General features: G+C 56.2%; 2 protein-coding genes across 6 annotated transcripts in view; both read left to right on the forward strand.

The window, feature by feature from the left end:
• The window catches only part of TTYH2 (tweety family member 2), a 36,772-nt gene extending 12,253 nt beyond the window's left edge, over positions 1-24,519 (forward strand). For both annotated transcript variants that reach the window (XM_045888535.3, XM_064583401.1), the window contains 12 exons: positions 98-209; positions 5,003-5,223; positions 9,208-9,303; positions 9,853-9,925; positions 14,226-14,295; positions 14,556-14,611; positions 14,889-14,981; positions 15,218-15,310; positions 16,906-17,048; positions 17,728-17,913; positions 18,357-18,435; positions 22,869-24,519. In XM_045888535.3, coding sequence (XP_045744491.1) covers positions 98-209; positions 5,003-5,223; positions 9,208-9,303; positions 9,853-9,925; positions 14,226-14,295; positions 14,556-14,611; positions 14,889-14,981; positions 15,218-15,310; positions 16,906-17,048; positions 17,728-17,913; positions 18,357-18,435; positions 22,869-22,949 — 1,303 coding nt within the window. In that variant the 3' untranslated portion in view covers positions 22,950-24,519. The remainder of the gene's footprint in view (positions 1-97; positions 210-5,002; positions 5,224-9,207; positions 9,304-9,852; positions 9,926-14,225; positions 14,296-14,555; positions 14,612-14,888; positions 14,982-15,217; positions 15,311-16,905; positions 17,049-17,727; positions 17,914-18,356; positions 18,436-22,868) is intronic.
• Positions 24,520-24,658: 139 nt separating this feature from the next.
• The window catches only part of DNAI2 (dynein axonemal intermediate chain 2), a 35,657-nt gene continuing 32,356 nt past the window's right edge, over positions 24,659-27,959 (forward strand). For all 4 annotated transcript variants that reach the window (XR_010408714.1, XR_010408715.1, XM_064583399.1 and 1 more), the window contains exons 1-2: positions 24,659-26,087; positions 26,779-26,856. Coding sequence is in view for 2 of the 4 variants with exons in the window: in XM_064583399.1 (XP_064439469.1) it covers positions 26,826-26,856 (31 nt within the window). In the remaining 2 variants the exon portion in view is untranslated. The remainder of the gene's footprint in view (positions 26,088-26,778; positions 26,857-27,959) is intronic.

A 27,959-nucleotide genomic window follows, 5' to 3' on the forward strand; every position in this document is an offset into this window, starting at 1 on the left:
AATAAAACTGCTCTAAAACATACCGTATTTAAGACAACAACGAGCAACTTTCTGTTCTGCGGGTCACTTCTAACTTTGTGTGGGGTCTTGTCTGTAGTGCTGCGGTGGGTGTTGGTTTCTATGGAAACAGCGAGACCAACGATGGGGTGTACCAGCTGATCTACTCCTTGGACAACGCGAACCACACCTTCTCCGGGATAGACGAACTGGTAAGGCTCACGGGCAGCAGTGGGCCGGGTCAGCACGGCCCGTGAGGTCAGTGTGCTCAGAACAAGGGCCCCAGTCACATCCCAACCAGCTTGGCCCCGGGGTGGGGTGGGGGAGTGGACTGCCCCTGAGGTTGCAATTGGTCCTGCTGGGAGTAAACAGGCGATTCCTGCTCTTCAGGCAGGGAGGGGTGGTGAGGACAGGGCTGAGGACCAAAGGAGAAAGGCGGACTGGGTCCTGGGGGGACCTGGGAGCGGCCGTGGAATCCAGCCGTGTGGCCTTGGGAGGGCTGAGCACTTCCCCGTTTGTCCAAGGGGAGCCTGAATGTGGGAAATCAGCCCCACGGTGTGTTCTTTTCACCTCACTGCTACATATGGAGTATCATGGGGTCCAGACAATGTCAAGGAGCAAAAGTCTTCAAAACCAAGTGAAACACCCTGAGGGGTGGTACGGCGAGGTGTCGTCCGGGCTCTGGCTTCCGGCTGGGGGCTCAGGGCAGAGGATTGTGCCGGCTGGCCAGAGGGACCAAGCGGTGGGGATCGGGGTTTTCTCAAACACTGATCTTGGCCCCCAGGTGCTTGTCACCTTCGCCATCAGCAGCAGGTGTTTTGGGCCTGTTTCCAAGTAGACCCCACGCCCACGGGAGCCGGGTTCCAATGGAAAAGGCAAAGGGCAGTTTTCAGGGAAGCTGGTCCTTGGACATCCACACTGTTCCCCATCCCTTCTGGACCAGTTCCCCAGCCAGGGGGAGGGGGACCTCAGCAAATGGCCAGTTTGTGTCATTGGGCAGCCTCAGGCACAGAATCCAGCCCCAGCCAGAGCATTTGGACATTGCCCTGGTACTTGCTAGAAGAGGATTCTGGAAGAGGATTTGACCTCATTGCCCCTTCCTTCTCCCTAAGCTCCTCTAAGGCCTTAATCCGTCAGCAGCCCTGGGGTGGGGCGGGGGGGGCACACCATGAAGAGATAGCCCTGCTGCTCCTTAGCACCCAGGAAGGCTGCTGATGGGGCTCTGGCCTCAGAGAGAGCCCTTCTGGGGAGCGGAAGGTCACAGGCCAGACCGGGGCCCACCTGTCCTGCAGTACTTGTCTGCTGGTACCCATCGCTGGGAGACTGTCATGCAGACACTGGGCGGAGGCAGCTCTGCGGGGTGAGGTGGGGGCGGCTGGGATGGGGGGCTGAGGGCAGCCTTGAGCCCGAATACAGCCTGACCAGCCCTGGAGGTATGGGGGGACATACCCTCTGGGCCCCCCACCCCACCTCTGCCCTCTGGGAAGGGGCTCTGACCTCTAGGCTCTGCCTCCCGCTCTCCCTCCACCCACCAGCACCAGACCCCCTAGAGGAGGAACCCAGCTTTGAAAGGAGAGAGAGTCCCCTGCCTGGGGAAGCCCCAGAGCCATGACTTGCACTTCTTACCTTGTGACCACCATAAGGAATGGCCCTTGTCTCCCCGAAGGACTAAGGAAAGAGAGAACCCCAGAGCCATCCTCATGCAAAGTTTGAGTTCTTCGTGTCCTATCCCATGAGATAGAATGTACAGGGAAACAGCTAGAACAAGCCCCTAGGCTGGCCCATCCGCCGCAAGGGCTGAGTGCTCCAGGCCAGGTCTGGACATTCCAAAGCAAGCCCGACATCTCCAAACTCTCCCATGTTCCCAAAGGGAAGGGTTCTATGTTTCCTTGGATGTCAGCCCCTTCATTGTCTCTGCACCATTTCTGAAAGTCAAGGACAGGAGTCCCAGGGTTTTGTGATGGTCCAGCCAGCTAGGAGCTGCCTCCATCCTGACGATCACCACGGCCCGCCTCCTCTGAGTGAGCCAGGCATTTTCTGCCCGCAGAGAGGCAGGGCTCTGGGCCCTTGCTGGGACCTGTGAAGCTAGTTTGGGTCTCGGGGTGGGCACCCAACGCTCTGGGTCCCAAGGGCTGCAAGGGAGGCAGCAGATTTTGGAGGGCTCCCCAGATCCCAGGGGTGAAGGCCAAATACCAGAGAAACGATGTTGGATGAGATAATGTTGGTGAGAGTGCCTGGTAATCTACAAAGTCCCCCCAAGTGGGGGTGACTATGACATTGTGTGCCCTTATTAGAATTACTATCATTATATATGTTCCTGTAATCACCCTGAAGGAGACAGGAGGCTTGGGCTGCTGGGGCGTGGGGAGGGCAGGACTCGGAGGACAGGTCAGAGTGAGGTGGACCTTTCAGGGTTCCCCTTCCTGGACCAGAAACCCCACACCTGCAGCCTTGCACCCTGAGGGCCCCAGTGGGTGGGGGCCGCCGCTCCAGGCTCAGGCACGCCTGGCAGGGTTCTGGATCAGCTGCACACTTTGATTTGGGGGGTCAGAAAGGGTCATTTGGGAGTGCCAGGTGGGTCCTTTGTCTGGTCCACTGCCCCCCATCCACCTCCCCGCCATCAGTGAAGGGGGCCTGGGCTCTAGGGAGTGACTCACTCAGGGGACCAGGCATACCTCTAACCCCTCAGGGTCTTAGTTTAAAATAAGGGCCTCAGGAGCTTGGCTGACTCGGATCTGAGCTACACGTTCCAGTGGCCAGTGTGGCTCCTCTGGGCTCTCACGGGAGAGCCAGCAGTAAAGCCTGTGGGCAGCCCTTGGGTGAGGAATCTGGGGCACAGGGACGTTGCGTTCCTGTCGCAGTGTTGAAAGCTAGTGTGTTCTGGAGCAAGAACCCGAACCCAGGTGTTCTGGTCTTCGCCCTTCCCTTCAGGATCTGAGATGGGGGCCCTCCCCAAACCGGCAGAGTCTCCACCCCTTTGTCCCCTGGTATGGCTGCCCTTCTAGAAAACCTCAGTAAGTGGAGAAGCTTCCTCCCCACCTGGAGGTTTTCAGACTTGAGTGTGTATCCGAATCCCCTGGATTGCCTGATAAACATAGATCGCTGGGCCCTCCCCAGAGTTTCTTGTTCCGTAGGTCTGGGACAGGACCACACTTGGAGGACCACTCTTCCGTCCTGTAGGGACGAGAGCTTCCACACCTGCTTGCTTGCCCCACTCCCACCCCAGCCTGAGTCGCTGAGCTGTCCCTCTTGTGCACAGAGCTCTTCCCCAGGGGGAGAACTCTCCCCCATCTCCGGCGCGGCCCTGTCTCTTGGGGGCTCCGTGTAAGCCTCTGAGGAACGGCGGTGGAGTGGGGAACAGGGGGCTATAAGTAGGTCAGTGTTGTGGTTTTAGTGTTTGCTTGTTTGTTTGTTTGTTTCCTTTGGGAGGACGTCAGGAGGGAAAAAGAGGGCCCGGCAGAGGTTTATTGGCTTTCATTTTTTTCCAAGGAGAGATTTAAGAAATGAAGAAGTTAAAATTGTAGAGCTAGGGAAGGAGAAGTCGTCTTGCAGAAAAAGTTTACAGATCACTGTTAGCAGCCCTTTGCTCTAAAGTTCGTTGTATATAATACAGGAATATAAAAAGATCCTGATCTCAGCACTTAGTAACAGTGCCTTTTGGAGCAATGGTTATAAAGCACTTACACATTGATCTTATTGAACTGAAAGGAGAGTTGATTGGGGTGATCGAGAATCTGCGTTTGTATCTTTTTTTCTTCCGCAAGAAGCTAGAAGCGGCCCAACCTAGAGTATTTCTTAGTCCTTACCCAGCTTGGAAGAACCGAGAACAAGCCGGAAAATGGAACAAGCTGCTGGCATTGAAAAAACAAAGCAAAACAGAACAAAGAGAGCCATTCTCTTTGCTGGAGCTGGGCGCCCGCCGAGGAGTGCAGATGTGAAAAGCCACAAAGTTGCCCTCGAGTCTCCCTAATGCACCAGCATTGGTCACGGAGTGTCATCTCATTGGCCTCTCGCCGGGCTGTCCGTGGGAAGCTCCTGCCCTTCGGTGGCATTTTATCTTCCTTCCAGACCCGGGGGACGATGAGCGCACACTCCTCCGCCTTCCAGCTGGTAGTACTGGTCGGTTTGGTGTGACAGTTTCGACAACAGAGCCTTTCTTCCCCTTGCTGCCGACACACAGCTCCAAGCAGGCTTGGAGGGGCAAGCTTGGGGTTCCCAGGCTGCGTCCCTGGGTCCGGCGGGACCCTGCGTCTGGGCTGTTTGGAAGCACCTTTCCAGGACCAGGCCCTCCTGGGGCTCCTTGTTGGAAAGCCAAGGACAGTCACTGCCTGCTTCCTTCTCTCTGTACCTTTGGAAAGAAGGTTGCTTCCTTCCTTCTGGAGCACCCAGCTCCAGGCCCTTGCGGCCTAGCCAAGGGAGGGAGCCCATCCATCCACCTGGCAGGACGGCTGTGCAGAGAGGGGGGCGGCGTGAGCCCCCAGAGCAGGCACTGATCTCCTCCTGCCACATGTCCAGGCTCTTTGGAGGCAGGATCGGTCCTTCTGTGTCATTTCAAAGTGTCATTGTTCAGGCTTCACGCAGGCTCTGGACGCCGGGAGCTGTTGCGAGGTCCACAACAGAGCCTTTCTCCTGGGAGGCGTTGAGAGATCCCATTGTGGGAACAGAAAGTCAGGCAGCAACAGAGGAACTTTGCTGTTAAACATTCTATCCCTCGGGCTGAAAAAGAATTTCTAATCCAAGGTGTTTCAAGTTTTAAGGGATCTTCAAGGAAGCAAAATGGATTCTCCTGTTTGTTTCCCCATCTGGGAGCCTGGGTCCTGGTTAAGACCAGATCGGGCTTGTGTCCTTCCCCCCTCCCCCCTGCCTCCCCCGGATGCTGGAGGACGTCAGGGCCTCTGTCCTCCTGAGGCTTGCAGGCCTTCCCCTCCAGAGTTAGTCAGAATATGTACCACCCTGGCTTCCTCCTCCCCTGGAGGCCAGATTCACAACCCTGGCCCCTCCGCAGGTATCCGGAACCACCCAGAAGATGAAGGTGGACCTCGAGCAGCACCTGGCCCGGCTCAGTGAGATCTTTGCTGCTCGGGGTGATTATATCCAGACGCTGAAGTTCGTGCAGCAGATGGCCGGCAACGTCATTGTCCAGCTCTCAGGGCTGCCCGTGTGGAGGGAGGTCACTGTAGAGCTGACCGAGCTGGCTGACCAGACTGGCTACGTGGAGTACTACAGGTGAGGGGCCAGAGGGAGGGCCGCGGGTCTGTCCCAGCCTGCATCTTAGGGCCCAGGCAGGGCCTAAATGAGCCATTCCTGAGACGGAGGAGTCTGTGTGCTGAATGGTGGGCATGTAGAACTGCGTCCCTGTGCAGTCGGGCCCCAGAGACCCAGAAAGGGGCAAAGGCGCGGTGACGTGCCAAGATCCAGTTGGAGAGGCTGAAGCTGGCCTCCAGGGACCCCTCCAGGACCAGCATCCGCCGTGGCTGGTGCTGGGGAAGATGGTAGTGGTATACAGGGTTGGGGGGCAGGATTTCCTCCCCTGCAGACTCAGCCACAGGGGTGCAGGAGGTCAGAGGGACGGTGGCCTATTTGCCTGCATGGAGCGTCCCCTGATGGCAACTTCGTAGCAAACCCAGAGGTGCCCCAGCTTCACTTAGGTAGAAGCCTAAGGGATGGGAGGCTGAGGGGCACCACCCCACCTTTGCCATACTCAGAAATGCAAACTCACACCTCCATAACCTCTGGGAGTCCGTGTACGTCTCCCCTGCCTCCCCATTCCCCAGACCCCATCCCAGGTGAAGGCACTGGACACAGGTAAGCTGACCAGGGACCAGCTGCCTCCCTCTGTGTGCAGGATCTGGTGATGGTCGTTCTGGGGCGAGCCAAGGAAGGAGGCAGCAATCTGGGCTTTCGGGACCTCCCGGCCAAAGGGGGACTTACACTCCTGAAGTGAGGGCCCAGCGCCTTGCACAGAGGGAGGGGGGCCTGGGGAGGAAGGGATAAATGAGTGCTGAAGAACAAGTATCAGCTCTTTGGACCCACCCCCTCCCCCAAATGCATGGTTCCCCTTCAAGCCATTAGCAAAGATCAGAGGCTTTACCCGCCCTGTTGCACAATTTACTCTGGTTTTCTGGATTCATTTCTCCTTTATGAGAAAACCCCACCCCAGGCTGACTAATAAGGACACAGAGGAAATGCTTCTGGTGGGACCCCAACTCATCCAGGGCTCTCCCTTCCTCCCGGGGAGGACAAAGCCGGACCTTGGCAAGGGAAGTGCATGAAGTCAGTCCCCAGCTCTGGCTGGCGCTCCCACCCCTCGACTCTGCAGCCCATCCAGCCCCTGCATGCCCAGGATGTCACGGATTCAGCTTCCCACCAGACTTTTTTTTTTTGCTCACGTTCAAAACTGCCTTTCTCCCCAGCAACAGAAACTCCCAACTCTGAGGACGGGCTGTGACTCGTGACCTAAAACAGTGGCATCTGATTAGTCCTGTGATCTGACGGCCGTTCATTGTCTGAGTGCTCGGAAACTTGGTCCGGGGAGTCGGGGGCAGGTGGAAAGTGGGTGTCCGTGGTGACCCTGCCTTTCTCTGTGAATGGACCTGGAGCAGGACCGTGTACGCTTAAGGACCTCACGTGGGCATTAGACACCGACAAAAATGAAATAAGTCAGAATTTACATATCAAAGGGGACTTATTTTTAGGGTGATTTCATTAAAAATGGGAGGAAGGGTGGTGACAAAGCCTAACAGCTGTTTTAGTGTGGGTGACCAAGGTTTGCCCTCTGACCACCCCCCCCGTCCCCAGCCCCCTTGTTCAGGCTGAGGCAGAAAAGGCCTAGTCCGAGGACATTAGCACCCTCTGGCCCCTGAAAACCGGTGGTGTTCCTTCCTCCATCTGCTGTTTGCCAGCTCCTTCTGTCCCCTGGGCTGTCCTGGAACAGAGAGCCCTCATTCCTTGAGCTAACCAGCCTTAGGGGCTCCTCTGAACAGACTCCCCATCTTTGCCTTCCAGATGATTCTAGAGCAGAGCCATTCAGCTAAGCTCATATTTTTTAGCGCTTTTATACAAGGCCCGGCTAAGTATTGGAGGCAATAAAAAGCCAAGCCTCTGTGAGAGGCTCATAAGGGGTGTGACCAAGGCACCTGCGGAGGCCGGATCCAGGAGAGCTTTGGGAGTAAGGGCCTGCACAGCTTCTGCTGGAGCCAAGTTCTTGGTTAGAAACACATCCCGGGTCATCACTGGGCTCCTGTGGGGGAAAACACATCCGCCTCGCAGAGCTGTTTCCAGGAACTCCTTACAACATGAGGTGTGGAGGCAGAGAAAACGCACTGAAACACAATCATGTAGAGTGAGTTAGAAGCAATCCTAACCTGATTTCTTGTTGCTGTGCACAGCAGGGAGAAACGTAATAAGAGATCTTTAGGTTTGAAACATGAAACCAGGATTTTGAGAGGTGCCTAGTGGCTGGCCGTGTCTCCTGCAGAAAGACTCAGATGGGCAAAGTCCAGAATTCCTGGGCCAAGCTGTCCTCCCACCGGCCTCTGTCTGTTTTCCAATCAGCAGAATGGGGTCCTAGCACTAGACGTTCCTGAGATCCCTTCCTGCCCTGGCTCCGATTTAGGAAAACTGGCTCCTTGGTGGACTGGGGGTGTCTTGATTAGCCCCCTTTCTTGGCACTCAGCCTCCACTCACAAAGGTGGGAAGAACCAAGTGGCCTCAGCGTGCCCCCACCCTCTGGGAGCCTCGTACTTCCTTCCAGCACCACCCTGCTCCCACCCACACTCCAGACTCCTTCTCACCCTCATGATGGTGTTAGTGAAGCATTGCCTGCCAAAGAGGAGGGGTCCATGAGCTTATTTGGCTCTTGCATCAAGAGAAATCATAATGATCCAAAGACTTCCCTCTTCAGGGGCCTGGAGCAGTCCTTTCTGTCTGCCCCCCACCCCACCCCACCTCCTGTGTCCCCCAGTCCCACACCGCAGGGCTGCTAGGCAGTGGCTGCTAGGTGAGGCTGGTGCTCAGTTGTAAGGCCCGTCCTTGGGATCCCGTGTGGAAGGGAAAGGAACTCCCGGGGCTTTGCTTGGGATCAGATCAATGCCTTTGGACTAGGCACTCTGGATTCCTCAGCCCCTGCTTTGGAGAAGCAGGAACGCGGGGACTTTGATATGCCTCAGCAGCATGCCTTATTAACCTTGGCACTTAGTGAACATTTAACTTTTCACCCAGCCCTGAGAAGGTTCCAGCAGTAAAGGTTTGGAAACTGAGGCCCAAAGGAGGGAGACAGCTTGTCAGGATCTGCCAGCTAGTATGTGACTCTGCCTTTTCCCGTCAGCGCCGCCCGGGGGCGGGGGTGGGGGGCAGAAAGGCCTGAGGAGTGAGGGGTGGCGTGGGGCTCCCTTGCCCCACCTGAGCTCCCTGGTGGTCTGGGAATGAGCCCTCCGCATCCAGGCACCCCGTGCCTGGCAGAAATGTTGCTGAGAGGAACCTACGTGTCCTAAGCGGTGGGTCCCAGGCAGCTGGGAGGGCGAGCTGGGAAGGCCGGGCTGAGCCTTCATCACAGAAACGGGCGTCTTAGGGGCTTTCTTAGATCCATGGACATAAATGTCAGGCCTGATCTGATGCCAGTAAGTGTTCTCAAAGCAGCAGGACCAGGGTCCAAAGAGGTGCCTGTGGGAGGCTGCAGAGAGACCACGTAGACCTGCCCTGTCCAGCGTGTGGCCACTAGCCACACATGGCACTGGAATTTAAATGAATCAAAAGCAGCTAGGATGAGACACAAGTCTCCATTGCACAAACCGTATCTCCATTCTCCAGAGCCACGCATGGTCCGGGCAGATGCAGTGGGCTGTGCAGAGATCTAGAACATGCCCGGGCCAGGCAGATGCAGTGGGCTGTGCAGAGATCTAGAACTGCAGGAAGTTCTAGCTGGCAGTGCTGGTTTAGACCCTGAGCCTGGGCGGGGGCGAGCGTGACCCTTTTGTTCAGGCAGAATCAGGGGTGCAGCCCTGGGAGCCCCTGAAGAGCCCATCCGCGGTGCACACTGGTCCTGCCCGGAGCAGGGCACAGCCTCATCTACTCCGCTCAGCTGCTGGTTCGGGGCAGCTCGTCACAACGAAGGGTTAAGCAGGCCTGGGGGCTGCTGTGCAAGCTTCCCCGCTGGGCACCCGGTGTGGTGACGCCGCCCCCTCCCCTGACCGTCTCTCCCTGTCCACCCAGATGGCTTTCCTACCTCCTGCTGTTCATCCTGGACCTGGTCATCTGCCTCGTCACCTGCCTGGGACTGGCCAGGCGCTCCAGGTGTCTCTTGGTCTCGTGAGTATCCCTGCCTGCAGGCCAGACAGCCGGGCAAGCGTGCGGGGTGACAGTGTCACCGTCAGAGAGATGGGGGCCTGGCCAGGCTTGGAGAGTGTGGTGGGGGCAGCGGCCTGAAGCCACCGTCTGACCCCTCCTCAGCCCCCAGCCGAGGGAGACGGCAGCCGCTGACTTACCATCTGGACACCTAGCAAGGACTGGGCCTGCCTCCATGTGTCCCCACCATCCCCGGGCCTGACTGCTGAGCTGCTGAAGGAATTGGCCAAGCATTAGAGCCTCCAGGGTCTCTAATCAGCATCTCCTGATAGCTTGTGCCCGCACAGCTGTGTCTCTTCGGCCCAGGGACCTATGCTGCCAGCCCTGGGCTCCGTACCTCTCTCCCAGCAATCAGCAGGCTGATATTAGGGGCCACTGCAAGAGTCTCGGGCCACAGGGGGGACAGGCGGGTGGCTCGGAGGAAGGGCACTGGAGGCTGGTGGGTGATAGCCCTCACAGGGCGCCCCCCTGCCAGCCCGCGCCTGGATCCCACGGGCTATGTCTCTCTCCTAGGATGCTGTGCTGTGGCGTGCTGGGCCTGTTCCTCAGCTGGACGTCTCTGGCTGCTGACAGCGCTGCAGCGGTGGTGAGTTGGGGGTGGGCGTGGGGGGTGGTCTGACCAGGACCGTCTGTCTGGTGGCACATTGATGTGTCCTGTCCAGAGCACCCAGGGCAGGGCCAGCTTCCGGTCTCTGTCCCTAACCTAGAAAATCAGAACTGAGAGGGCTTGGACCATCCACACCAGTCCCTTTGCCCTTCCTATGGGGACAGAGGCCCAGAAAAAGGAAGAGGCTTACCCAAGATCATGAGGTATTTAGGGGCAAAGCCAAGATAAGACGACTGATCCCTTTCCCACCCCACTGACCCATTCCCAGCTGCTGCTTGTAAGGCCAAGCTTGGATGGCCAGGTGAGGTCTCTGGGTGTGAAGAACTAACTGGGTCTGATGGGGATGGGTGGGGTCTAAACATCAGGCTGGAGAAGCCTCGGGCTTCCGAAGCGCCCTCTTTGGCCAGCTTCCCTGGACATTGGGAATGTGGAATGTGGTGTTTAGCTTGCCTTCCGTCCCATTGCCTTGAACTCACACACACGGCCTGAAACACAGCGGTGTATGTTTCTGGATGTGGTGCCCCAGAATGTTTTTAAAACACACGCACACAAGGCGGCGGAAGCTCCCTATGTAGGTATGTTTGGTCGTCAGTAGACCTAACACTCAGGCGAAGCGGTGCACAGGTCATTCATTCAGCTGACTGGCTCTGTGGCTCTCGGCTGTGCCAGGTGTCCAAGGATGCAGAAACCAGGAGGACATGATGTTCGATCTTGACATAGTCTCAGGCTGCAGAAGAAACGCTTGTAGGCAGCTCACTGTGACCCTGTGTGAATGGAGACCAGGGAGGTGCATGCTTCGTGTGTGTGTGTGTGTGTGTGTGTGTGTGTGTGTAAGGGGGCGGTCAGGATTTACTGGGGGATTTCAGGGAGCCCCTGCCTGATTCGGGGCCACAAAGTAAGCCCATGGCCTACATCTGTGCTGCCTTAGCTCCCTGGGGATAAAATAACGAACAAGGACTCTACCTGAAGCCCTCTCGCCAAACTCACACCTTGCCCAGGCACTTGGGGGCCGGCTGGTCACTCTGGCCCAGGGCAGTCTGCCTCCATGGTGCCCACAGAATGAACGGACCCTGGTGCTGCTTGGCTCACAGCAGCTTTTGGCCGAGCTTGTCCGGGAGGGAGACGGGGTGGGTGTCTCCTGTTCCTTCCGCCCACCGCGCGGTGTCCACTTGGGGCACGAGGGAGAATTAGCCAGGCATGAGCCTTTGTCCCAAGGGCTGGGGCCCCTCCAGATGCAGGGAAGGGCAGGTTAGGAGGTGTCATCAGGAGCTGAGCGGGTACATAGTCCCAGGGAGCGGCTGCCGGCCAGAGTTAACACGCACAGCTGCCTGGCCAACAGCCTCTCCTGTGGGGACGAGTGTAAGCACAGGGAAGCCTGCAGAAGGCAAGCTTTCCAGGGGGGCTCTCCTGCCCCTTGCGCAGCCTCTGCCTTCTGGAAGCAGGGGAGGCTTCCAGCTTGCCGCCTTGAGCTGCCCTTTGGGAGCCAGCTCCCTCCCAGTGGGGGCTTCTCCCTCTCCCCTGGCTTCAGTGTTTAGGGAGACCGGGGGCGATTTAATCTCCCAGCTGGGCGCCCTGGGCTGCCAGTGCTGGCAAGGAAGGCCATTTCCCTAATTGTTGAGTCAGGGCTGTGTGAGAGAGGGCTGTGAGGGAGCTGAATGCGCCTTTGAGGGGGCCACGGACCGGGCTGCATTTTAATGGGAAGTGGGGTGAGGACGAGCGAGCGGGGCGGGAGGCAGGCCGGCACAGGCCGTTGTGGGAGCTTTTGTGTGGTCCTGCTGCCCCTGCCCTGGGAGGCCTGCTCTCTTTGAGCCACTGTGGGGCCCCCAAGGACAGACGCGGAGCCCCTCCCTCCCCATCCCTCCCCTGTCCCTGAGAGAGGACCTCCTCGAGGAAGGAGCTCTGCTCCGAGCGGGAGTTTGGGGAGCTGAGCTCTGGGCTTTGGCCACCCCAGTCATGCTGCCTACCCGCTTGACTGCCCTGAGAGGGTGAGGGGCTGAGGGCAGAGAGGAGAGAAAGCGCCAGAGAAGAAAGAAGGGGGCCATGGAGGCTGGGGACGGGGGGTCATCCAGACACACTGGGGCAACTGAGCAGAGTGCTCCCTATAAATCCAGCCTCCAAGGGGGAGGCCAGGCCCACCTCACTGAGTCAGGGTGGGGGAGTAGGAGGGTGGCCTCTGGAACCTCCTGCCTGGTCCATGTCCCCCCACTTTGCCCCTTCCCAACGGGGGGGGCCCCTGGGAAAGTTGTGAAGCTCTCCAGACCTCAGTTTCCTCGAGTGTGAGATGGGGAGAAGTGTAGCATTTGCCCCAGAGGACTGTTGATGGATCACGTGGGTCGGGTAACTCCCAGGAGGCATATAGGAAATGTCCAATAAGCAGTGACCTCATTGGTTTGCCACGTGTTTATGTCATTATGTGAGGGCCACAGGGGTGCATCTTCAGATGGTCACCTGCTCTCCAGAGCTGCCTCAGCTGGGCTGGACACTGGGCTTCTCTGCCTGCGCTCACTGCCTCCCACCTCTTCCCCCATGCCCATCCCCACTGTGTGAGTAATGCACACCGGGGCCATTGTCTACACGGACAGGGAGAGAAAGCTGGATCCTCACTGAAGGGGCTGAAGGGCAGACCTGGCCTGAGTGGGGTGGGAGGCCGCATCCCCGGGGGAGCCTCTCTGACAGGGGCCTCCTGTCCCTCTTTGGATTCCAAGCTTTTTGGGACCCAGGCCAAGATGGCGGCCTCCCTCTTTATTTTTCCCAAGGCCTCCCATCCCCCCACTCAGATCTGGCTCCTCCCTTTTCACCACTCCAGCGACAGGGGTAGGCCTGCTGGTCCTATGGCTCTGCTTTATGGTAATGAATCAGTCTGAGTGATGTATGTTAGTGATTTGCATATAGAGCAATTCTCCCAGGGTCCTGAGCTTGTGGTTGTGTGTGTGAGTGTGTATGTGCATGCGTGCATATACAAATGTGGCTCCGTGGGAGCTCTGGGCCTAGGGGGGCATCTTATTCCCCAACCCCCCCCCATGCACACATGTTCTAGCCCATAAGTACCATGATACAGCTCACACCTGTATCTCATGCCTAGAATGGCACATGGCATCCAGTAGGTGCTAAATAAATATTGCTCGACTCAGGGAATGAATGCGTGAAGCTCCAGCGTGGAGCCTGAGGCTGCCACTCCTGAAAGAGGACAGGGCACCAGCAGGGCAGAGCCCTGGGGAGGGGACCCCTAGGAATGGGTTGGAGCACCAGAGCTTCCCCTGACTGTTCTGAAAGATGGGAGGCCTCCTGTACCCGGTGGCCCCACTGTACCCCCAGGCTGAACCTGAGAAGGACCTGGCTCAGAGGATGGGTCCTTGCTGCCACCAATCCCAGGGCTGGCTTCTGCTCCCACACGGCCCGTAGGCCCTTAGTTGTCACCTCTCCAGGCCATGCTGTGGGGTCCAGGCCCCCCCGCTCCTCAGTGGCAGAGCCTAGAGCCTGTGTCCCCTAATTGCCAGCCCCCCATCTCATCCTGAACAGGACCCGTACCCGCAGGCTCAGAGATGGATTCAATGCCAACATAATTCTTTTGTTGGTGGTGGTGGTTTTTTAAAATATTTTATTTATTCATTTGTCAGAGAGAGAGCACAAGCAGGAGGAGCACAGAGGCAGAGGAAGAGGAAGAAGATACTCCCCACAGAGCAGGGAGCCCGATGCGGGGCTCGATCCCAGGACCCCGGGATCATGACCTGAGCCAAAGGCAGACGCTGAACTGACTGAGCCACCCAGCGCCCCTAACATAATTCTTTAGGAATAGAGTCTGGGGGATGCTTCATAGATCAGCACCTCAAAAGCATGTGGGGCTTGATAACAGGAAGGCCAAAAATACGACTGAGATGAACGAAGGCCGTGGTGCAGTAACTCCCCGACACGCACGGTGTGGGTGCTCGGGCCCCTGAGGTCCGTCCCGGAGGCAGCATTCAGAAATAGAGTAAGAGCCAATGCCGCAGAGAGCCTGCCCTCCGCCAGTCACCCTTCTGGGTGTTTTACGTAGGTTAATTCACAAGGAAGGTAGCGTTTTTCTCTCTATGCTATAAATGAGGCAGCTGAGACACAGAAAGAGTAAGTCACTTGTCCAAAGTGACAGAGCTAGGAGAGCTAGGAAGGGGCAGGGCCAGGCTTCGAGCCCAGGGAGGACTGAGCAGAGAGCTCCAAGCAGCTGGGCCTGAGGGGACCGGCTCCACCCAGGGCCCTGGTGTTAGAACTTTCTTCCACCCCTCCCCATCTCTCCCTGGCTCAGGGCACCAGTGACTTCTGCTCAGCTCCCGACACCTTCATCTTGAACATCACAGAGGGCCAGATCCGCACAGGTAACGAACCCTCAGGGCCTCTGCTGCTGGAGCTGCTCTGGATACTCAGACCAGGCCCGTGGCCGACCGGACCTTTCAGCCCTGTCGTCACCTAACCCCTCCTCACCCCCAGCCCCCCACACTTTTGGTCCAGCTGGACCTCTGGGCCATTTGTTAGAAGTGCCGTCCTTGGGGAATTTGGGGACTGGCTAGGCCACTAGGACGGTGAGGGCCTGGTCACTGGTCAGCTCTTGCCTGATGCTGATGCCTTTGCCTTGCAGAGGTGACCCGTTACTACCTGTACTGTACTCAGAGCGGAAGCAGCCCCTTCCAGCAGGTACGCCCACCCTGCCCACAGCCCCCTCTGTCAGCTCGCCCCCTCTGGACCCGAAGCCCCTGCACCTGTGGGTGGCTGGCTGGGTGCTTTTCCCTTCATTGTGAAGCCCACGCTGCTAGTCCGGGGACCCCACTTGGAGTAGCAGGAAGCAAGAGGACTGTGTGGCTCTCAGAAAGCCTGAGGGATGCTGGGCAGGGTGGGACTCGGGCGGGGCTGCAGGGGGAGCGGCTCCCGGGAAGCGGAGCCTCAGGGTGGGGCTGCGGTCTCTCCTGGCCAGGCACTGACCATCTTCCAGCGCTCACTCACCACCATGCAGATCCAGGTGGCCGGCCTGCTGCAGTTCGCCGTGCCCCTCTTCCCCACGGCCGAGGTAAGGCGCTGCCTCCCACAGCATCTGTGCTGGAAGAAGGGCTGGCCCATCTGGACCCGGACAACCCTCCCCCTACCTGCACCTCACCCCTCCTGAGCCCCCGAGGCTTTGCAGAGCCAGGCTGTGGAGCGCGCTCCCTGGCCTCTGCACACGCTGCTGCCTGTGGTTTGTGGTTTTAGCTACAAGCCTGCCGCTCACTGTCTGCCTCTCTGCGTGTTTGCCTCTTCCTGCTTCAGAAGGACCTGCTCGGAATCCAGCTCCTGCTGAACTCATCGGAGTCCAGCCTCCACCAGCTGACGGCCATGCTGGATTGCCGAGGGCTGCATAAGGTGCCGGGGTGGGCCTGGCTGGCAAGCAAGGATGGGGTGGGGGGGTACCCCCGCAGGCCACATTTTCCCAGAGAGCAGCCAGTAGGGTCGAGAAGAGTGATATTGGGGCTCCCTGTGGGCCCTAGAATGACATAGAAGCCGAACAACAGGAAGGCAGGAGGGTGTCTGGCTTCTTGATTCTCCCAAGTAGTTAAGACAGTGAGAGTCAGTGAAAGGTTCCAGGGGATGGGGGTAGGAGGATTGGATCAGGTTAGCTCTAGAACGTTGGGGGATCCTGACCTAAATGAGAAAGGCTATTCTCCAGTGTCCAGACTCCCGGCCATCTGGTCAACCCGTCCATCTTCCCTGGCTGCAAGTGGATATCCCCCGCTCATTGCCAGGGTCACCTCTCCAAGCACTTGGAATACCAGACAGCCTCAAATTCAGGGAACATTCTGGGAGTATGTGCACCACCCCCGGCAAGCAGTAAGCCAGTGCATGTGGACACTTCTCATGTCCCATACGGATCTAGCATGAAGGGTCATATGATGATCCCGGCTGCCGTTTGTTGAGAACAAGTGCTCACCCTTGTTCTGTGCAGTTTGTATCCATCATATCATTAGTTGTCACAGTTATATCGTGAAATACATGTTATTTCATGGGCAATTTTATAGGTAAGGAAACTGTGCATGTATGGATGGATAGATATAGATAGATAGATAGATAGATAGATAGATAGATAGATAGATAGATATTTATATATGTATATATCTATAGATCTATAAAGTAGCTCACTGAAGTTTCCAGAGCCCTCAAGTCAAGGGCTTGGCTTTGGACCCTGGCACTCTGACTTCAGAGCCAAGAACATGTACCCCTCTCTCCCTCCCGCACCACCCACATCCAATCCCTCAGCAAATCCTAGCCTCTGGACTCTCAAATGTATCCTGAATCCATCCACTTCTCTCTCCTTCCCCACTTTTGCCATGATCCAAGCATAACCCTGCTCCCCTGAGTGACAGCTGTGGCCTCCTGACTGCCCCCTCCTTCTTTCTCGCCCCCTTAACCTCCCATGACCTTTCATTCACAGCGACCACAGTGATCATTGTAGAAGTGAGTTGGGTCACATCCCTTCCATCACATCCCACCACCTTCTGATCAAATGCAAACTCCTCACCTGCCTGCAAGGCCTAGCGTGACCTGACACCACTCCATCCTGTCTCCTGCTCGCCTTTTTTCTCTCCTGAACATGCCCCGCTTGTCCCCTTCCTTCATCTGCTCCAGGCACAATCCACTCCTTCTTGCCATGCTGGTCTTAGATTAAATGTCCCCTGTCTCCTGGCCCCCCAACCCTGCAGCTGTGTCTGTCTCGCTCAGAGCAACCGTCACATGCCTAGCACATAGTAGGTGGTCAGCACCTGCTCATGGAGTGAACCCAAGAAGCCGCTTCTGTTGGGCCCCAGAGTGTGGACCCTTAACAGGCTGTACAAAGTGCCAGGGATGGGGAAAAGTAGGCGATCCCAGGCCCAGGCTCAAGGAGACGGGCTACCAAGACGCGCTCAGACCCCAGGCTGTGCCCCGACCTGCCTTCCAGCTACGTGTCCCTCCTCTTCCTGCAGGACTACCTGGACGCCCTTGCTGGCATCTGCTATGATGGCATCGAGGGCTTGCTGTACCTCGGCCTCTTCTCCCTCCTGGCCGCCCTGGCCTTCTCCACCATGATCTGCGCTGGGCCGAGGGCCTGGAAGCACTTTACTACCAGGTGGGCTGCCCGGGGGCTTCCTGGGGGAGCATGCAGGAACCTCTGCTCTGAGATTGAGCCTGGAGCTGATGATCTGGGGCAAACGATGGCAGCAGGGGGCCCGGGCATTCAGCCCCAACAGGCTGGCTGGATTGCTGCAGAAGCATCCCTGAGAGTCCAGACAGACTCCCAAAAGGAGGTTCCAAGGGGCCGGGGCAGGAGCGTTCCTGAGGATGGTAACATTGTCATACCGCAACCTGGCATCCCTTGCTTGTCGTCTCTTCCTCTGTAGGACTTTGAGGTGTGAGATAATGAGGGCTCTGGGTGCTGGAGGGGCACCCCCAGAATACGAAGAAGGATAGCCTGTAACACTGTTAGCAGGACACCTACACTCTCATTGAGGAGGTAGAAATGAGATGGTATTTCAGTGCCTATGGATAGATCCGACAAAAGGAAGCAGAGCAGGGAGGGTCCATTTGACGGGGTCAGCATGGTGGGCTGCTTGGAGGAGGTGGGCATGAGTTGGGAACTGGTGGAGTGATCTGTGTGAGGCAGGGCAGAGGACCGTGTTTTACAGGAACCTGAAGGGGACACGTGGCCAGAGAAGAGTCCTGGGAGCAAAGACTGGGAAGCAGGCCAGGATCGCTCGGCCTCCGAGCCTCAGCCCTCACAGCCGGCTGTGTCCTGTGTGTTGTTCTAGGGACAGAGACTATGATGACATTGACAGTGATGACCCTTTCAACCCCCAAGCCCGACGCATCGCCGCCCACAACCCGCCCCGGGGGCAGCTCCGCAGCTTCTGCAGCTACAGCAGCGGCCTGGGCAGCCAAACCAGCCTGCAGCCCCCGGCTCAGACCATCTCCAATGCCCCGGTCTCAGAGTACATGTACGGCGGGGGCTCCCCGGGCCTCCCCCCCAACCTGCCCCCACACATCGCAGCTGGGGCAGCGCCGCCCCGCCTAGCCCTCAGGGAGCTAGATTCGAGGATAGCACCTTTGGGTCCAGGGAGCCCGGTTGGGAGGAAGACATCAAAGGCCAGCAGCGGTCCCCCCATCACAGCCACAGACCCTCAGAGCAGATCGCAGGGCCCAGGAGCTGCATTTCTCCAGGCCACGCTGCTCCTGGCACCTGGCACCCCATCCGCTGCTTCTCCCCTGGGCCTCCCCAAGCGCTCTTTCCCTGATATTCCCGCTCGCGCTCCCTCCCGTGGTCCGTTTGCATCCCCCTGCTCGCACATGCACACCCACGGGCCCCTCCTGTAGAAACCCGAGCACCCCCGCCCCCACCCCCACGCCTCCCCCTCCTGACCTCTCCCCTCCACCCCTGCAGGAACCAGGCCATGCTCTTTGGCGGGAACCCACGCTACGAGAACGTGCCCCTCATCGGAAGAGGCTCCCCTCCTCCCACGGTAACTTGGGCTCTCCGGGCAAAATCACAGCTGTGGCCCTTGTAGAGGAATGATTAAAAAGATAAGACCTCCTGCCGATCCAGTGAATCCCCTCCACAAAGGTAGAAAAAAATGATACGGTCCTATTACTGGACCAGATTGCCACACACGTCACGGGCAGTCCGCTAAAGGCATTGCAGAGACAGAAAGCTCACCCCAGGGCACGCCTGTCCCCATGCAAGACCCAGCACCTTTGTCACACCAGGCCATCCTAAGTCCATGCTAATTAGGGAGTCCCCAGTTGCCACAGCGATGGGGGCAGTCCTCCTTGATGCCTCCCTTCCAGTGAGATGCCTTCCAGACCCTTACGAGAACATTCCTGGATTGTAAAGCTGGCAGAGCCCGATTTAGCCTTAAAAACGTTTGTATACATCTCAAAGGGACCGAGAAATGGTTTATAGTGATAAGTTTGCTAAAGTAAATAATCTAAGAAGAGAGAGCATCCCTTTTTGCTCCAGGGAAGTTGTTGGGTTTTCAACGGTGTTAACCCCTTCACCCTGGGCTTTGGGCTGGAGCCCCAGTGGTGGCTGGGACACCAGCCTTCCTCAAACCCGCTCAGCTCTTGCCATCGCTAGGAACGTGCCCACGCCCGCCTCCAGCCGGGGAACCGAGACGCTGTGTCAGGGCAGGAGCCGGTGGCGTGAGGGGGTCGCGTCGGAGAGAAAAAGGCTCTGTCCTCTCTCAGAGGACATTGCTGCAAGTAGAGACAGTAAACTGTGGAGTTCAAGGACACAGACTCCTGTGCCAAATGACTGGGTTCACACCCAGCTCATGGCTTATGACCTCTGTGACCTTGGACAAGCACTTCACCTCTGTGTGCCTCAGTTTTCCCACCTGTGGAATGGGGATGGTGACAGCACACACGATGGTAGCGAGCGTTGGAATCTCAGTCACTGTAAATGTGGGGGGGGGGTGGGCGCAGGTGCTCTAAGAGGGAGCTGCTTATTTTACCCCCTTCTTCCACCTACCTTCTCCACAAGCTACCGTATTTATATGAAATGGACATGGGGGTTGGAAAACAAGGTCAGAAGTCTGCGATGGGGATGGGTACGCAGCAGAGTTCTGGAGCCAATTGTCTATCAGGGAGGGCGCCCCTGCTTCCCCCTGGCTGGACAAGGCGTTTGAATTCAGGGGGTTTGGAAGGGGCCATCCTGCTGCTGAACTAGAAGCACTGGGGACTCCAGGACACGGGGTCGATGACACATGCCTGGGCCCTGAGAACCAGGCAGGCACATCCAGTGAGTCAGCCCCAAACACAGATGGTGCTTCTGGGGAAAAAGGCGGAGACCTAGCCCCCGTCTTCAGCAAGGGCGCAACCTGCCGGGGCGGGGGCGGGGTGGGGGGAGTTCAAGAAAGCGGCTCCTGTAATAAGTGCTTTGGGACCTGGAGGGGGGAGCTGTCCCTGCTGCACTGTGGGGTCTGAGGAGGTCCTGTGCAGCAGGTGGTACTTGAGCCACACCTTTGAGCGGGGTTCTCGCTCAAGGGCACTTTTGCCCCCAGATGACACTTAGCCTGTCTGTAGGCATTTTTGGTTGTCACAACTGGGGGGCAGGTGCTACGGGCATCTAGTGGGCGGGGGCCAGGAATGCTGCTCAGCATCTTACCGCACACAGGACAGCCCGACCACAAAGAATGATCCAGCCCCAAATGTCCACAGCGCCGTGGTTGACAAGTCCCCCATCTTTCCCGCCATCACCCCACCTTGCTCTTTTCGCCCAGAGCGCCTCACCTGCTATCCTTTTATGCACAGCCCTAGACCCAGGCCTAGCCCTCGCTTCCTGGGGTCCTCAGGAAGGGACAGGGGGCTGGTCGGAGCCAACGTTCTGAGTAGGCACCTCTTAAATCCCAACCCAGCTTTCTCTACCCAGAAGCCTCCTGGGCCCCTTTTCCTCCCCCTAGCTGCTATAGACCCAGGAATGCAGATTGATTTTAATAATAATCTGAGCAAAACATAATGAGGGGGAAATCTGCTGCTGTGAATGAAGAATTACTCTGTGCACTGTGATGCCAAATAAAAATGGTTTTGGGATTACCTTCTGTTTTGAAAGACCCAGGCCACTCTCCTTGCCATTAGCAGAGATCATCAAGAGCTGACTTTATTTGAGAGGCTCAAGGACAGAGGTCACTTTTCTCCCTGGAGTTAAGACCTGCCCAGGACTCTCACTGCTTTGGCCGAGTTGGCTGCCCTGCCCCACCCAGCTCTACCTGCCCCAGGGCGGACCCCCCCCCCACAACCTCCTGCCGTGCAAGGGGCGAGAAGAGGCATTGGCAGGTGGCTGCTTTCCAAGGAACCCCCAGCATGAGGCTGTGGACATCCACCCCAATAGACAGCATGGCTGGCCGCTCCCCACGCTCCCCCTGCACCTGCTCTGTACAGGGTGAGTGGCAAGTGTGACGTTTGGATGGATCGCTCCCTCTGCCAGCCCCATCTCTGGAACAGACTGGGATTTCACCATGGGGGGTGATCGCATGCAAGGCAGTCGGAATGGATGGCCTGTCCCATTGGCTGGAAACGTGCCTTCACCCAGCTCTACCTTCGAGGAACCCCTTGTGTCCTCTCAGGCACCATGTCCTAGACTTGACAGACAAAAATGACCCAGACAATTGTTAAAAATACCAATACCAGGACTTCACTCCATACTCCCTGAAGTGGACGATCCCAGGAAGGCGCCTGGGAAGTTTTCAGCATATCGAGCAGCCGGGGGATCCTCCTTCATCAAGGAAGTTGGGGAAATAGTGCTTCGAGGAGATGCTCACGTGCGGGTGTGCATCGGAATCGCCTGGAGGACTTGCTGGAACACAGGCACCTGCTTCACCCCCCCCCCACCTTTCTGACTGGGTGGGCGATTTGCCTTTCTAACGCGTCCACAGTAAAGCTGAGGCTGCAGGTCCGGGAAGCCCCATGGAGAACCTCGGGTCTGACGCAGGCTTCCTCACCCTCCACACTATTCTTGGGCCGGGTCATTCTGGAAGAGGGGGCTGTCCTGGGCACCGTGAGATGTTTAGCTGTATCCCTGGCCTCTACCCCCTTGATACTGATAACTCCCCCCTCCCTACCCCCCAGTTGTGATAACCAGAAATGCCTTCGGACATTGCCAAATGTCCCTGGAGAACAAAATCACCCCTGGTTAAGAACTGCTGGGTTAGAGAGTTTAGCACCCACCTCCACCCCCGAGCTCCCGCCAGCTGGGAGCACATGTTCCCCCTCTGGTGTGAACGGCCTGGACCTGAACCCCCAAACCTTCCCTGGAGCCAGGAGATACTCAGGGTCCTGCTGAACCCTGCTATTCCAAGTCAGCAGACCGGCAGCATCTGGAGCCCGTTTGAAATGCAGAAGCAGGGGCTCCTGGGCAGCTCAGATGGTTAAGCATCTGCCTTTGGCTCAGGTCATGATCCCAGGGTCCTGGGATCGAGCCCCAAATTGGGCTCCCTGCTCGGCGAGGAGCCTGCTTCTCCCTCCCTCTACTGCTTGTGCTCTCTCGCTCTCTCTGTCAAATAAATTAAAATCTTTTAAAAAAAGAAAAAAAAGAAAAAGAAAGAAACGCAGAAGCAGGTCCTGGGATATGAGAGTGGTAATGTGGGGCGTCCTGTCTTCCTGCTTCAGGTGGCAGCTAGTTAACATCTGTTGAGAACTTACTTTGCGTCTGGTCACTGCTTCTCCGACTTGGCTGCATTTGGAAGAGCTTTAAAAAAAAAATGCTGGTGGCCCTTTAAGATGCTGAATTTTATGTGATGTGGGTTTTACCTCAGTAAAAAAAATACTGCTGGGTATGGCCCGGGCATCAGGACTTTTTTTTTTTTAGACTCCCAGGTGTTTGTAATGCACAGCCAAGTTTGAGAACCGCCGTGTGAGGGGTCTCGCCTGTCTGGTAGTATTCAACCCATCCTCTCACTGTAACTGCCGACGGCTCTTGGGTCCCTTTTGCAGATGGGGAAACTGAGGCTCGCAGGGGTTGGAAAGCCTTAGCCAAGGTCATGGGATGAGTAAGATGCATAACTGGGATTTGAACGTGGATCTCTGAATCTAGGGGACTGTGGCGTCAACCTACCCACAAGGCGGGCTCCCCAGTGCCTTGGTGCGCCCTGATGCTGTCCCTGGTGTCAGTGGTGTGCCCTGGGCTGGACAGAGCAGCCATGGTAGGGGGAGGGTGACTGGTCTTTGTGTGCGTCTTGCATTTGAGGCTGGGGGCCAGGCGTCCTGATGGCCCCAGGACTGGGGGCGTCACCAACAACGAAGCCTGCCCAAGCACTCTAGTGTCCCCACAATGCCTGTGACAAAGACTGGCCCCGCTCACACTCCCCGAGAAGCTCCCACACCTTTGTGAGCACAGCGTCCAGTTTAACTGTACCGTGTGACCCTGTTCTGACCGTACCCCTCCTCCTCTCTCCCACAGTATTCTCCCAGCATGAGGGCCACCTACCTGTCCGTGGCGGACGAGCACCTGAGACACTACGGGAATGAGTTTCCAGCCTAACACACTTTCTGCAGAGGTTCCTGCCTCCTTGATCCGTTTTGGTTTTTAACGAACTCCAGCACAAGCTGCATTTCTTTAATAGAAACCAAAGGCGCCTGGAGGCTGGGTGCAGGGCCACGGGATTGGCAGGCCGCTGTGCTTGCGGCGGGGCATCCGCGATTCAGGGAGAATCCACCTGAGCTCGGCTGAGATTCCTGACCCAAGGCCCAGGCAGACAAGAACCACGACTCGGAACAGCCTCTCCCTCTTCTGCCCTCCTGTCTACACCGGCAGTACCCCTGGGTGCTCGGCCATGTTGAAGGTGTTGGAGAGCCGTGCAGGGGGTGGCCCCAGGGCTGGGGGGGCCCCAGCTGCATCCCCGGCAGGCTTTCCGCAGGGAGACCCAGCGGGAACGTGGGTGACAGCTACCACGGTCCACCCGCCTTCTGCCACCCTCCACTGCCTCTCCTCCATCCCAGAATCGATGCTGTGAGTTGGTTCACTACAGAAAGGGACAGTCTCAGGTATTAATAGACACTTTGAAAGCAACACTAACTCTCCCCCACCCCAAGTGTTTTAAATGTTTTGATTATCCAAAGAATTGAAACTCAGAGCACATCCGGTTTTTACAAGAGATTTGGGGCTCATGCCTTCCCCCTGGGTTGTATCCCATTCTTCTGCAGATTTTGCTGGCATCAGCCAGTTCTTTCAGGATCTGGAGGAAGAGAGGATTTTTAAACAAGGAACAGGTCAGTGAGACCTGCGGTCCCAAGCTGCTGCTTGATGGGGATGTGGGTTCATCCCATTCAAGGAGGGAGGCCCTTTAAGACAGAAAAGAAGCTGAGAGGGACAACTGAACACACTCCCCTGTTCTGGGGACTGGCCAGGTGAACTGCCTCTCCCTTTTGTCTGCAAGCAAGTTTGTCTTAAAGGTTTTGGCAAAGCGGGGGGGTCATGTCTTGACCTGAGACAGGCCTCTTCCCTCATCCCCCCAACCCTGTACCCATCCCCTTGTCCTGGGCCCCTGAGCTGCACGTGCTCGGTGAGAAGGAGCTTGTTGGCCAGGAGGAAATAGTGACCCACCATCCTGCCTGCTGAGGATCCAGGGTTAGGGTCTCTGGTGCTTCTTATCTCCTGTCAACTCAGAATGCACAACACTGATCCCCCCGCAGCCTTGCACACCCAAAGCCAGGGACACGGGGTGACCTGGCTGGGAACAAGGGCTCCGTTTCCATTTTCGAAGAGCTCCTTTCCCATCAGAACGCTGACAGCAGAGCGACTCTCGGCACCCAGCCAAGCCTCTATGACAGAACAGGGCCCCACGGCAGCCCGGACTCTTGCCTCACCTGTGTTAACCTAGAAGTACCGTGTACCATAAACATGTCTGTGTATGGCCACGTCGCATGCAGATAGGAACCCCGCGATGTCAAGATGTTGCTTCTTAACATTTCGTTGTTGGCAACCGTAGCGTTGTTTTTAATGCATGTAAACTAAACTAGAATCCTTTGGGTGGTCCCTGAAGGAGCCAGGTGGGCTCTGCTTGATACATGTGCGCCCTCGCCTGGGAAGAAATAAACCACTTGTACTAAAACATGTGGTCTGTCTAACTTCCTCCGCGGCGGCAATAACGAGGGTCCCGCATGCTCCCTGCCGGCTGGGCCATGGGCCGGAGGGCGTCCCCGCAAATCTCAGGGATTTCAGGGCAAGGACTAAAAGACGGACCACCTCCCCCAGCTGATGGCTCCCCGAGCTTTGCACTCTGTACCTAAACTCTGTCTCCATGGGGTGCCTCTCTGGGCAGGGGCACCTGAGATGCTCTGCACCCTGCTGGGCAGACTCCCAACTTGGTGTCTGCAGCTTTGTGCCCTGTTAATTCCTCCGTGCGGCAGCCTAGCCTCCCAGAATTGACTGCATTTCAAGGAACTTCCTGAAGGGGGCAGTTTGTGCATCCTTTGGGAGTACTTGAGGCGTGATACAGAGGGCTCTGTACAGTAGAACATGCCAGACTCGGAACTGCTCATCCCTCAAAGCTGAGCATCAGAACTAGGGCGTTTCTGAAATAAGAGTGGCCCCCCCACACATCTAGCAGCACAGATGCCTTTCTCCCTCGTCTTAGGAGACCGAGAGCAGTGGGAAAAAGGCTTGGAGCAATGGAGAAACCAATCTGATTTTTCTTTAAGATTTATCTATTTATTTTAGAGGGGAGAAGGGGCAGAGGGAGAAGGAGAGAGAGAATCTCAGGCAGACTCCCGCTGAGCACAGAGCTTGACGTGGGGCTCGATCTCACGACTCGGATCCAAAATCAATAGCCAGATACTCAACCGACTGAGCCACCCAGGCGCCTTCCCCCCATCCCCCCCGACCCCCGCCAAATCTGATTTTTTTTTAAGGTAACTGTAGTTCAGTACTCAAATGAGATTCACTTTGAGGGCATTCATCATCTCTGGGATCTGCCGAGAAGACCTGAGCTGCAGGTGGGCCCTGCATGAAGTAGGAAGGAAGCCACATGAGAGCGCCCACAGCTCAAGGGCGATTTGGGTCCCCACGTGTGTCACCTCACGACCTGCATTCCTGTCTTGGGTGCACCAATCTCTCACCCAAGGAAAGGAGTGGGGTGAATGGGCCTCTCTGCCAAGCAAGCAGTCGCCTGCCAGCCTCACCATTTCTAAACATCTCCGAACAGCCCCCACCCCAGACCCAGGAGCCCACTCCCAGAGGGAAAATAATGAACTCCATCAGGCCCCCTCTGTAAGCAGCAGAGCCTCTGCCGGGAACACGGGCATGTGTTTGAGGCAGTCATTCAGGGCCACCTTAGCCACGGGGGGGCAGCGACAGAGTGGGTCCCTGCTCCAAAGCTGACTCATCTCCTAAACTCTGCTGTTTGGTGCGTTTTCCCTCTTCCAAAGCTTCAAGGTCTCAGATTTCAGAGCCGCGGGGGCAATATCGCTGCCTCTTGGCTCTAAACTGCTGATGTAACAACACTCAGGGCGCCTTGTGTGCCCACGACAGGTATATCCAGATCCGGAGCATTTCCCTTCCTTTCTTCTCTCTTTCAAATGTCTATTTTCCCCCTTCCAAAGTGCACTGATTGCTCAGCATGGAGGCCAGCAAACTACCACCACCGGCGAGCCTCATCTGACCTGCTGCCGTGTATAGCTGGTGAGTAGGGCTTTTATATTTTTCAATGGTTTTTTTTTTTTAAGATTTTTATTTATTTATTTGAGACAGAGAGAATGAGAGACAGAGAGCACGAGAGGGAGGAGGGTCAGAGGGAGAAGCAGACTCCCCGCCGAGCAGGGAGCCCGATGCGGGACTCGATCCCGGGACTCCAGGATCATGACCTGAGCCGAAGGCAGTCGCTTAACCAACTGAGCCACCCAGGCGCCCCTCAATGGTTTTTTTTTTTAAATAAAATATTTGCAACGGATTTTGACAGTAGAGAACACTAACTCTGAACTTCAGTTAAAGCGTTGTCCTCCCGTCAAAGAATTCCATTCTTTTTTTTTTTTAATATTTTATTTATTTGACAGAGAGAGAGATAGCGAGAGCAGGAACACAAGCAGGGGGAGTGGGAGAGGGAGAAGCAGGCTTCCCGCTGAGCAGGGAGCCCGATGGCGGGGCTCGATCCCAGGACTCTGGGATCACGACCTGAGCCGAAGGCAGACGCTTAACGACTGAGCCACCCAGGTGCCCAAAAGAATTCCATTCTTATTAATAGATCTGTATGACAGAAAAATTAGACTCAATATAGTAGTTTGAATTTTGTTAATCAAAAATGTGTGGGAATTGTTTTCTCCCTTATCATGTAAATATCTACAAAATGTCTTTGATTTTCTTCTTAAACCTGCAGCCTAAAAGGATGTGGAGAAATTGGAACCCTTTACGCTATCGGTGGGAATGCAAAATGGGGCAGCTGCTGTAGAAAAAGGTATGGTGGCTCTTCAAAAAATTAAAACTCAAGAAATTCTATCAAGTCAATAGAATTACCATAGAATCCCGCAATTTTTTTAAAGATTTTAATTATTTATTTATTTGAGAGAGAGAGAGCACAATCAGGGGGAGTCGCAGAGGGAGAGGGAGAAGCAGACCCCCTGCTGAGCAGGGAGCCGAACCTGGGACTCGATCCCAGGACCCCGGGATCATGACCCGAGCCGAAGGCAGACGCTTAACGACTCAGTCACCCAGGCACCCCAGAATCCAGCAATTCTACTCCCAAAAGAATCGAAAGCAGTCTGGAAGAGATGTTTGTACATCCATGTTCCCAGCACCATTATTCACCATCGTAAAAAGTGGAAGCAACCCTAGTGTCCGTCAGTAGATGAGTGGATAAACAAAATGCCATCTATACAGACAATGGAATATTATTCGGTTTTAAAAAGGAAGAGAATTGGGCGCCTGGGTGGCTCAGTTGGTTAGGCGACTGCCTTCGGCTCAGGTCATGGTCCTGGAGTCCCGGGATCGAGTCCCGCATCGGGCTCCCTGCTCGGCGGGGAGTCTGCTTCTCCCTCTGACCCTCCTCCCTCTCCTGCTCTCTGTCTCTCATTCTCTCTCTCTCAAAAAATAAATAAATAAAATCTTTAAAAAAAAAAAGTTTAAAAAAAATAAATTAAATAAATAAATAAATAAAAAGGAAGAGAATTCTGACATAGGCTACCACATGGATGGACCTCGAAGACATTATGCTAAGTGAAATAAGCCAGTCACAAAAAGGCAATATGTGATTCCCCTTATATGAGGTACTAAGAGTAATCAAAATCATAGCAGCAGAAAGTAGGATTGCGGGTGCTGGGAGCTGGGGGAGGGGGAAATGAGGAGGTATTGTTAATGAGTATAGAGCTTCAGTTATGCAAGATGGAAAAGCTCTGGAGATGGATGGTGGTGATGTCAGCACAACAGTGTGAATATACTTCATGCCACTGAACTAACGCTCTTAAATATGATTACGGCAATCCGTTTTGTGTTATGTGTATTTTACTGCAATAGAAAAAAATCGGAAAAAGAATAGTAAGGGGTGGACAGCAGTGCAATGGA

This window comes from Mirounga angustirostris, unplaced genomic scaffold (assembly GCF_029215605.1).
Source record: "Mirounga angustirostris isolate CCGP_5_RB_7025 unplaced genomic scaffold, mMirAng1.0.hap1 SCAF_17, whole genome shotgun sequence".
Taxonomy (NCBI): domain Eukaryota; kingdom Metazoa; phylum Chordata; class Mammalia; order Carnivora; family Phocidae; genus Mirounga; species Mirounga angustirostris.